The sequence below is a fragment of the Polypterus senegalus genome, chromosome 8, assembly GCF_016835505.1.
Source record: "Polypterus senegalus isolate Bchr_013 chromosome 8, ASM1683550v1, whole genome shotgun sequence".
In the NCBI taxonomy this organism is placed as follows: domain Eukaryota; kingdom Metazoa; phylum Chordata; class Cladistia; order Polypteriformes; family Polypteridae; genus Polypterus; species Polypterus senegalus.
This window is the reverse complement of record NC_053161.1, coordinates 336,954-349,112: the sequence shown is the minus strand read 5'-3', so window position 1 is coordinate 349,112 and position 12,159 is coordinate 336,954. Positions and strand designations below refer to the sequence as shown.

Genomic DNA, 12,159 nt, shown 5'->3' with positions numbered 1-12,159 from the left:
AATTCTAAAAAATAAAAAGAAGATTTCAACCATTTGTCTTTCTGTAAAGACGATCATAACAGAATAGAGCTCAGACTTGCAGGAAATTGTACAATGCAGGACAACTTTTTACCAGCAGGCAATGATATAGCATCACTTGATGGAGCACAAAGTGCTTGGGACCACACTTTCAAGATGGAAACCTGGAAGCACTATTTCACACAAAGGGTTAAATGAAACTGGAACAAACAACTGAAGCTTAAAGGTAACATGAGTAATGTGTTGGCTTTTTAAAAGTATCAACATAAGGCAATTTAGCTACAGGCTTAAAAATGTACGGCTGTCTATTTCATACTCATCTGGAATATTTAGACTCATAATAAAAAAATCTCTTTAAGACTATGAATGCTGATATAAACAGTAAATACCATAAGAATTTATAATTGTAAGATACAAAAATCACACTAGTTCCATACAAAAAAACGTATATTTTAACTTGAGATACTTAACTTGAAAATCATTAATTAATAAGATTGTTATATGCGTTTAAAAAAAAGCCAGCATTTGTTTACGGGGATGAACATTTATGACACATTATCACTGCACTCTCAAACACAATTACAATGTTAGACTGATGTATTCTAGAGAGAATTAACTTTAAGAAACTACCGGACTTAACAACACTGAATAACAAAGAAACAATTCGCAGAGGAACACAAAAACAATTTCAAAGATTATAAAAAGATGAAACATCACAGCACATCAAGTTTTTGCCCATTAGTCAATAAACTGAAATACAACACACAAACAGTACTATTATTCAGTCCATACCTTGAACCATTTAAAGCCAGCGTGGTTGGAGTCATGCATTGGCTCATAAAATAGCTTCAGACAGGCAGTGAAGAAGAAGCAGTTGTGATCAAGAGAAAAGAAGAAGAAAGGAAAAAAAACAAGGGAAAAATAACCCAAAGTAAAATTAGTAGTAAAGACTGAAAATATTATTATAGAGAACAAGACAATCGACTGTCAAAATAATGAGATTGTTAAAATGATGAATGTGAAATGAAGAGTTCAACGTACTTGTTATTCTAAAGAGGTTTACTGCAGAAAAAGTCACCTTGTACAGTATTTGGTTTACTTTGAAAGTACATCGATCTTTTCATCTACTTACATTCTGTAGTCTTTTTAATATCTATAAAGAAAGAAGTATTGAGTGTAGTCGTTTTTCTGTATCTGTGTTTACAGCCATTCCCATCTCTTCATACAGGAAAGCTGATAATGAATTTCATAACAATATATCCTTATCCTACAAATTTGCACTGTGCCTAATGTTTCCTGGTTCAGGTTTATTTTGCAGGTCAAAAAGTATGTTTGTAAAAGATGGCACCCCCTTTGGCACATCCTTATGAATATTAGACTCTGGCATACTGCAGTAATAACTACTTCTAGAAATAACATTATGTAGAGACTGAATTATGCCTTTTCACCTTGATCACAGAATAATCTTTACAGCTTGTAATATAAAAGAGTAAATAATACTACCAGGAAGGACCCATGGAGTCAACAGACTTTAGAAAGACACTGTAAAGACAATATATAAAAACAAAGTGGATCAATATCACACACCAAGTACTGTAGAAGCCACATTAAATATACTATAGACAGTGAAATGTATTTTGAAGAAAACCAATTAGAATGTACTACAATAACTTGCCAAGTAGAAAATACTTTGAAATATAAGGAAAACAATTATAAATTTTTAAGAAAAGAAAGCAGTAGTATCAGGTCTGGTAGTGGAATTGAAATTCACAAAAGAAACAAATCAGGAAATTAAAATATGAAAGCAAGAAGTATGAAAGAAAGTCTGAAATAATGGAATATGAGTATCACAAAAGCAAATGAGTAGACATGAGAGAGAAAGGTATATATGAGTGAAAAAGGTTATGTGGTAAAGAAAGGACAAAGGTAATCTCCTCACAAACCTTAAAAATCTAAATATGAGTAAAATACACCTTGAATTCAATACAGGAAAAAACTAAATGTGGGGCAACGTGGGATTGCAATAGTAAAGACAAGTGCAGTGGAAGAAAAAAAATTGAAAGGCAGATCAACAAGATTTAAACTTTAAACACTGGTTTTATTAAATGAAACTTTTTTAACATGTCATCTTCTAAAATATAAAAAATAAGGAATTTTCAATAAAAAATAGGAACTGGAACATATGCTAAGTTCCTTCATCACCAACTCTTACAACTAGTTTAATTTTCACCATCTTAACAAAACATTGAGAAATAAATAATAAAATTATATTATTATAGATATTATATAATATAAAGAATACATATACATATATTTGACAACAAATGTCCATCATATATATGAAAGGTAATGATCAGCAAAGAGATTAATTTTTCTGGGTAAGATATGGTGGCATGGTAGGTAGCACTGCTCTCTCACAGATCCAGCATCTAGGGCAGTGGTGGCAAACCTATGGCACGCGTGCCAAAGGGGGCACTCAGAGCCCTCTCAGTGGGCACGCGCGCCGTCGCCCGAGCACAGAGTTCGTTACTATAAAGCCAGAGGAATGCGAGGCCAGGCTGCTCCCCTCACCGCTCCCCCTCTTCACGCGCTCCGGAGGACTTTTCTCACATCACCCGCCCCTCTGCCCAGCAGCCCAATGGGAGCGCTTCCTTCCTCTCCTGTCTGGGGTAAGGCGGGCGACACACATGATGCTTGAGGGTGCGGCACGGACTGCAGCCTTTTGAGTCTGTGATTCCTGTGGTGGGGTTGGAGGGGATGTGGTATAGCGGGTCCACAGCTCAAAATTGAAAAGGCCAGTTTTAACAGATAATTGCGCACTCGCGCTTAAAGGGGTTATGGTAGAGTGGCGAGCGGTTTCCGGGAGCTTTGTGACGCTGGCAGTCCTCGCTTAAGCGCACAGGTGAGGAGTCGTCCGCATCTGTAATTATTGCCGGGAGTTGCTAATCGCCACACCTGATCCACGACCCCGTAATATATAATAGAAGCGGGTGGTGGGGGGTTGGCGGAGCTTAATAGGGGAGACCTGCGTGAAACACTTGACAAAGGACAGCACAGTTAGTTATGAAAATGAAATCCTTAAAGTGTGGAATTCTCTGCCAAATAATCTTAAGTCAATGAAGGCACTTGAGATTGCTTTCCTTACTTTGTTTGGAACAGCTTATGCTTGTGCGCAGCTGTTTTCAGCTTTGAATTAAATCACATCTGACACCAGAAACAGACTAACAGATCACCTGAGTGCTGCATGTGTTGCTCTCAAACTTACAAAGTATGAGCCAAGGTTAGACAAATTATCAGCATGCATACAACAGCAAAAAGCACATTAATTGTTCAAAAGCATACCAAATGCAAACTTTTACCTTTCAACAAAAAGTTGTTTGTATCATTGAAAGCTCTGTTATTATGTTAAAGATGTTAATGTATGAGTTGCTTTTCTAAACTAAAAGCTCAGTAGATAGATAGACAGACAGAGCATCAGTATTGGCAGTCCAGTCCAATTTACCATCCAGCTGCACTTCCAGGTATTTATAGGTCTGTACCCTCTGCACACACTCACCTCTGATGATCATAGGGTCCCATGAGGGGCCTGGGCCTCCTAAAATCCACCACCAGCTCCTTGGTTATGCTGGTGTTCAGTTTTAGGTGGTATTCGGGTTAAATTGCCATGTTGGCACTTTGCGATAAATAAGTGGGTTTTGGATTGCAGTTTGGGCACTTGGTTTCTAAATGGTTCGCCATCACTGATCTAGGGTTTGAATCCCATGCCAGTTCTCCCCATGTCAGTGTGGGTTTTCCTCCAAGTACTCCAGTCCAAACCCCTCCCCCAACCCTCCAAGGACATGATTATTGAAACTGGCTGACCTCTTTGTGAGTTTAGGTGTGTACATGAGTGGACCTGGCTATGGACTGACTACTAGTCTAGTGCACTTTCCTGTGTTCATCCTAGTGCCTCCTACACAATTCTTAAGTGGACTGATGTCCACTTTTTTTTTTATCTCTAGTGAGTTAAAGCTTTACCACAAGTGAGCGTTTTGGATTAGGATGACACCACAAAAGAGAATTTATAGCAGATAAATTGCAAATTCACATACTTTTGTATTTAATTTCCATCTTTCATTTTTTAATGTTATTTAGGCATTTAATACTAATGATGCTTATAGCAATTCAATAAAAAGGAGCATTACAGCAGGAGGTCAATTTTCTGTGTGGAATATTTAAAAGTGGTTTTGAGCCTTAGGGAGGTGTTTAGTTTGATCACGTAGTACAAAAAATGCAAGAGAGGCAAAGCAAGGTAAAGATACAAACAACACATAGGACTGATCATATCTTGTTATGAAATGAAGTGATGGTCAGAGCTGGTGAACAGCAGAGAAGCAGGACAAGAAGTTCCATTTAGTTTTCACTAGCGAGCTATAGAGCTTGAAGCGGAGTACCAACAAAAGCAATTTTCAAGAGTCTAGATAGCAAATCTACCACCCTATTCAAATATAAATGCAATATCTGTCTTTTCTTACACCTTTGCTGTTAACTATTAGCTATTGCTGTCATATCAGCTGCTGAGAAACTTCTTTACATGATGTCAGCCACTGCAGTTCCTAAGAACTATGAAAACAATGAATTCACTTGACCTTATCTAAAACATAAATGAGAGTGATAGATACAGAGAATGGTACTATATACTAAAGATTTACTGCTTGTGTGTGTAGTATAATTTGAGCATTAATGCATTAAAGCGAAAAAAGTCTGAATACAAACAGGTCTCTTATGCTAAAATTATTCTCTTCTTTGATCTCCTTGAGCTGGAAAGCCAGAAGCAGTGGAGATGCAATGTAATGCATTGTAGGCGCAGTTATGACCAATTTTTTAAACTGTGATTTACCCAATGAAAACATATGGATGCATTCCAAATCAGGTTCATTATTGCATTATCTTGTTCATTTTTCCAACTATCATAATACTACTGTGCAATAGAAGAGTGTAAAAGCATCATCCTCTTATTAGAGCAGAGGAGCTTTCCAAACATATGTAGCACAGGCTACAATTAACATGATCCTCAGGGCGTATGTATCAACTCTGCAAAAGGTATGTGGAGTAACTTTCACACCTCATTGATCATCATGTTATGAGTTGTGCAGTTCTGTGATCAGAAGTGTTGGCACTATTACAGATAAAGTTATGCTGTTGTTTTTTTTCATTATGTCAAAAAAAAGAAAAGAAAAAGATTTCTTATCTCTTGGAATATATGTTGCAACCTAACCTTTTAATTTAAATACATGGCTACATCTATTTGTTATTTGTTTCAGGAAAAGTCATACATGCACAGATACAGATACAAACAAAAAGTTGTAGAAGAAGGAAAGTGTGAAACTATTAAACAATTGCAATCCATGAATTTTGTATGAAGTAAAAGAAATTAAATAATTTTACCCAGGTATTTTACTATCTATAGAAGTACAGCTCACATGTAAAAACAAGCATGTGAAGTAAAAAGAAAAATATTAATAAAAGTGACAGACTAAGTTGCCGCTTGGTTTTCAATTTCTGTGCTAGTCAGCCAATTTATACACTCGTTTATCTTAATTTTAAGAAATATGTATGATTGATTAACTTCAACAGCACTTTAAGGTTCTGGATAAAAAAAAACAATATTTTCTATAGCAGAACAGTATCTACAAAAAAAGTAAATACATATGCAGAAAACAAAAATAATGTCACTTAAAGTTAATCTGGTGTAAATTACAAAGTATTGAGACTGTTAACTTTATCCAAGGTATTTTACACAAATTAATGTCTTACTCAGATTGTAAGTGAGCTCATAACAAGTTACAAAGGTTTACGTTTGCCATTCTGTGGTTGAAAATAAAATTATGCATGCCTAAAAACTACTTTGCTTTACTGGTAACGGCATCACTTGTGTCAATGAAACAAATCAGTAGATAATGAAATGTGATGGTGAACTCCACAGGTAACATGATTTCAATCAGGTCAGGATAGAGGGGAGCAATAGGCTACAAAAAAATACTGTCAGAATCTTACAGTAAATAATAACAATACAGAAAAAAACATGGACACCACATGCATTCCTCAAGTAAAGCATAGTTTTAATGTAAAAACCAATGAGGTCAAAAATTCTAAAAACAAGCATCATATTGCAATTTCATGCTTCATTACTCAATAGGAGTATTAGAATAATCTGACTGGAATGATAATATATTTTTTGTTAGTTTAAAAATTAAAGACTAGCTTAAAACAACTTTTATAACAGACTGCTTAATTAATAAACTGAACAATCTTTAATTGCTTGAATTTGCATTAGAAAATGCATTTTCTTCCAAAAAGTGAAGTCATTTATATTATAAGGAAATTACACTCTCAAATGACTGCAAATGTACTTACTGATATCATTCAACAGTACCAACAGATATGGAACTACACAAGCAAGCAGGATCACATCACAGAAACTAGCTGTCAATGAAAACAAAGCTGAAGACTTCCTTTATTCACAGACAAACTTGGGACTCAGAGAAGAAACCAATATTATAAATGGTATACACCTTTCATAGCTTTAGGTATAAATTTCAGAAATGTGATATACAGGGTTCACAATGTTACAAATGGAATGACTGGGATGATCCATTCCATTCAAAGTGGACATCACCACTATGAAACAAGGGTCAGGAAAAGGCAGGTTATAATATGAATCTTTGCACAAGTAATCACATTTTACACTCAATTCATATTAATATCATAGATACATGACATTCTCAAACCCACTTAATCCAATTTGGCATAATGTGGTATAATACAGAGAAATGATTTTGGTTTTGTTAGTTTTATTACTATACTGTATATCAGTGTTTATTAGATTTATATAAATTCAGAGGCAGCACTGAAAAAAAATCGCAAAAATAAAAATATTATTATCAAACAAAGTGCTGAATTTGAGTAGTACCAAGGCAACAAATTCAGAATTCAGCATGTTAATAGGCAACAAACACATTTTTTTAATACATTTATGGAATAAGTGCAATAGCACAAGCAGTACTAGACAACACTGTATAGCAATTGATAATCGCTCTACTACCACAATGAAACCAACCTGCTTCTCAGCATGAGACCTTGCAGCCTCCTCCTGTGCAAGAACCATTTCCCGTTCTGCTGTGATCTGAACACTTTCTCTTAGGGCTTCTTCTAGCTCCTCGATTCGGTCATCTTTCATGCGTAAGGAGTCCTACAAAGAAAAAGCAAAACCCAATTTGCAAAATATATTTTATTAATTTTATTGTCAATAGTATTCACATTAGGTGTAACTCATAGATTCTCAAGCTGTCTGGGTTCAAACAAGTGTAGCTTCAGCTTACGTTGTTAAGCTGATGTCACATTACGTGACTTTTGGTCATGGAGTATGTCAGGTTTTCTGAACACAGTCACTCATCCCATGACTGCACCATGTCAAATTATACAATTGAAAATTGCAGCCAATGTATCATTTACCAATTGAGTGCCAACCTTTAAACACAGTTGTGCTTGCCCCTTTTACTGACAGCCAATGGTGTGTTGCCTGATGGAGCTGATGCTTTGTGAAGCTGCAATGAGTTCATCAGCAATCTCTGCCCTTTGCTTCTTTTTTCCATTCAATTACGGTATTTTGATAAAACATGAAAAATCAAACAGATGAGCTTCTCCTCTGCTTATGAGGTCCACAGCCCCTATGCTGCCTGACATAGACAGCTCTGTACAGGCGCTTCTGAAGGGTTAACAGCTGTGGTGCATTCAACTGCAGTCTCTGTCCCTTTTTTTTGTCCACTCTGTTTTAGTACATAAAGCATGAGGCATTAGACAGATGAGTTTCTTTTCCTTATTGTTCCTTATTTCTTTTCACTACATTCTATGCATTGTACCATCAGATGAACATTCATTGGTTCTGTTTTGTTTGATTTTAACCTAGCCAGTCACAGACTATGATTATGTAAATGAAAGCTATGACTGAAAACTGCTGGAAAAGATACCAGTTTCTTTTGAAACTTTGTATATTTGTCTAAATTAGAACATTAAGGACAAAATATTAATTTTGGAAATGTTTAAACAGGGGCGGCATGGTGGTGTAGTGGTAACGCTGCTGCCTCGCAGTTAGAAGACCCGGGTGAACTTCCTGGGTCCTCCCAGCAAAGAGTTTGCATGTTCTCCCCGTGTCTGCATGGGTTTCCTCCGGGTGCTCCAGTTTACTCTCACAGTCCAAAGACATGCAGTTTAGGTACACTAGCGATCCTAAATTGTCCCTGGTGTGTGTGTGTGTGTGTGTGTGCGTGGTTGTGCGTCCTGCGGTGGGCTGGCGCCCTGCCTGGGGTTTGTTTCCTGCCTTGCACCCTGTGTTGGCTGGGATTGGCTCCAGCAGACCCCCATGGCCCTGTAGTTAGGATATAGTGGGTTGGATAATGGATGGATGGATAGATGTTTAAACAAAGCACAAACAGTTCCCTTTTCATATCTTACAAATACAATAGTTGTTGGAATCATATTTATATCCTATATATATATATATATATATATATATATATATATATATATATATATATATATATATATATATATATATATATAAATTTTTACAAAAATCTCTCTATTATAAAAAAATATCCTGAGAGGGAAAGACGGGAGACGAGACGTGATCTTCACGTTAAAATCACGGAAGACACTTAAAAGACCCGCGAGACGAAAGAGAATGGCCACGGAGCGTCTCACAGGGACCTTAAACATGAGACTTTGTGCCAAGAGATTGACCCAGGACTGTTTCGCGATGACGTAGAACATGAGATTCTTGCAAGACACGCCCTACTTACAATCAATATCAAATAAGACCACGGGCAGCAAAACATTCAATTGTGAAAAGGATTTGAGCACACACAGGGTCTCAGCGCATATAAAGCGTATAAGGACAATAGGTTATAAATGAAACATCGATGACTAAGTGAAGAAGAAAGCAGCGCGGAGAAAAGAGACTCAAAAGCATTGGATAGAAATATGAGAAAAAAAGAATAGTCTAGGTGCAAAATTCAGAAAATAAGGAAAGTAATTATCAGCCCGGAACAAGTGGAATTGAAAAAAAGCACGTCCAATCGGGCTCAGAATTAAAAGACAGAGAGTAAAAGACAAAGTGGAACGTCATAAAGACGTTCACAAATGTTGGCGCTATACACATGCAGAGCAGGTTAAAAAGTAAAATGTCATAAAGAGGTTAAAAAACAAGGGGGCCAAACTCATGCAGAGCAGGTTAGAGATAATGAAAACTGTAATTCAAAAGATTTAAAAAAAAAAAAACGTAGGTGCGAAACACATGCAGAGCAAGATGCAGAATATGAAAGCAGAAAAAAACAACAGTGTCAAAACAAAGAAAGTGAACATTGCATTAGCGCAAAAAAAGAGAAATTACTACTCGGAGAAATAACGAAAAGGCAACTAGAGATCAAATATATGGACACAGGTGATATGTCAGAAGTATGTAAATATTGTAAGGCTTTGAAGTTTAAGTCAGAGAATTTCAAAAACGTGGTTTACCTTACATGCATTTATTGGTTACTTTGCAAAAAAAATTAACTGCTGATAATGTAGATATTGTGAATTATGGTACAAAGTCATTAACACTAGAGTAAATCGCTTCTTAAATTCGTTCGCACTACTCCGCCAGCGTCTTTGTCGCACTCCCAGATAATTATTATTATTTCCACTCTAAAACGCCACTTCATTCCCAGATAATCAATAAAGGCATGAGCTGGGAGAAGTTTGTGCACGTTCTAAGGTGGTGGGGGGATGGAATAGCCGGCTGCTTCCAGCTTATCTTTATCAGCACATTTAGAGGACAAAAGACTGGCGGAGAGGTGTGAATGAATTTAAGAAGCAATTTGAGTTGGGATGGATCTACGAGTTTTTTCATAGGCTCTGGTAATTCTAGTGTTAAATACATGTCTCACTGACCTCATTTAAAAGATTCAGCTTATTAGGACTCCAAAGATTCCAAATATTGTTTTTACAGAAATAAAAGTGAAACTAATGAAATAGCAACAATTCAAAGAAAAAAAAAATCTTAAAAGTATGTATCCGGAAAACCAAACACAGGGGGTTGGTAAGCGAAGCCCTATAATACCTCATTAAGATAATGTGAGAGCCTGATGATTAGCTATGGCAGGATGTTTAATACGCTATATTGATCATCTCATTTGTCATTTTTTAAGACTCTTCCTGCACTCTAATAATACACACAACAGTAAATCTGAAAGCCAAAATTAAATGATTTCTATTTGTGTTGTCTTCATCTGTACACTTTGTCATGTTTTGAAATTTAACAAGGACCTGCTGCTCTAAAACAATAAGGTCACTATCTACGTGAACTGAAGCAATTTAGTAGCCCAGCAGCCTCATCATAATGAAACATTTTCTAACCAAAATAAATCTTACTTCTTTGAAACGGCTTTAATTGTGGGGTCTTTAGAAGTCAAATTAGGAGATAAAAACTTGTGAAAAGATCAGTGAAAGTGTATTGGGTGAGTTGCAGGATGTCTGTAAACTACAAATTGGTTCTCAGAAACTGCTATACTCTTCAAACATTTTTTTAAACCATGTTTGAGAATGTTATGTATCAAAAAACTGAAAATGGGCACATTTACAAAGAAAATATTTACAAGCATTATAAATAATTAAATATTATAAACACTTGACGTTATTAATGAACATTATATGAATCTCATTGCTACATGATAGATAAGCAAAAAAAAAAACTCAGCTGATCAGCACAAAATTAATAACAAAAGTCTTGAAAAAGCACTCATTATCAAAAGACTCAAAGGCATCTCTGTCTACTTCACCATAAAAACATACTGTAGAAACAAAAACATACATTTATTTGACCTGTGCAGTTATAACATAACTTATTAACTTAACATAACATAAACATATTGCATAAAACTGGCAAAAAGTAAAAAAAAAAAAATATATACCTTAAAAAATAATATTAATATGATACTAGATGGCTCCACCTCCTGCTTGCTTCACTCACCAACCAATAGGGGTTCCTGCTATCTAACAGCTGAGCCACCCGAAGGGCATAGGGGCGGTTCTCCATTAGAGAAAACAATTCTATTTAAAGATATGGCATACAGAAGAGTATGTGGGGTGCAGGAGGAAGACGGTTTTGTCATTAGATGTTATAGATTGAAAATCAATTTCTTGATTTCTTGGAGTATTTCACTACAGCTGTCTATTTTAAATACCAATGAATAATAACGTAGTGAAAAGTAAAAGTAAAAAAGCAAAAGTACAAATAAAAAAGTAAAACTTGCTTTTTTGCATTTCTGCTCTGATATTGTTAGAGATGTTTTTCTCTTTATTGTTTACTGGACGATTCTCTTTGTTCCTTAGTTTTAATATATGCAGCTTTTTTTTTGTTCATTTTCTTTTTTACAACGTCCATTATCAGCTCTTGCCACATTTTTTTTTTACCATGATGTACAGTATAATTCAACGTTCTTGAATAGATAATTTGTTTTCAAAGAGAGAATAATATGAGAAACCTCATCCTCTGACAAAACAGTGTCTTGAAGCTACACTGTAGTGTTAAGTTCAGCTTTATAATTGTGGAACAAACCACGGTAACTTTAAGTACCTGACTGAGTTAAATAATTCACGCTAATCTTAAGTTTTTACACATTAGCAAAGACCAGAAAGAAAGAAATGGCTTAGTGGATTATTACAACCTGAAAAAAGGAATCAATACGCCACATACATTTTCTTGAGTCTTGATGTGCATGACAGGCTGGTGCAAAAATGTGTCTCTGATGTTGGAACTATCTGTCCTGTTACTATCCTAACTCAGATACAGTTGCAAATACAATGCATACATATAAGTAAATTGAATGTACTTCTTTCTGTTGTGTTGCACAATATGTTGGCTTGTGGTTTGCGTTTGTAATTCCACAGAATATAATTATGGATAAAAATAAAAGAACGAGTAGGAGGAGGATACTTGTTAAGATATGCAGAACTCGATGAATGACTGCAGTCCAAGCCTGTTATATATATCCTTCCATGATCTGCATCCTGATCAATTTGAAAAGGAACATTACAAATGATAATACCAACCCCCAACAC

The 12,159-nt window shown here is 35.7% G+C and overlaps 1 protein-coding gene across 1 annotated transcript in view; it reads right to left on the bottom strand.

The window, feature by feature from the left end:
* erc1b (ELKS/RAB6-interacting/CAST family member 1b) overlaps positions 1 to 12,159 on the bottom strand; it is a 559,966-nt gene that overhangs the window by 265,286 nt on the left and 282,521 nt on the right. The window contains exon 14 of the mRNA XM_039760564.1: positions 7,118 to 7,249. Within this exon, the coding sequence (XP_039616498.1) occupies positions 7,118 to 7,249 (132 nt within the window). The remainder of the gene's footprint in view (positions 1 to 7,117; positions 7,250 to 12,159) is intronic.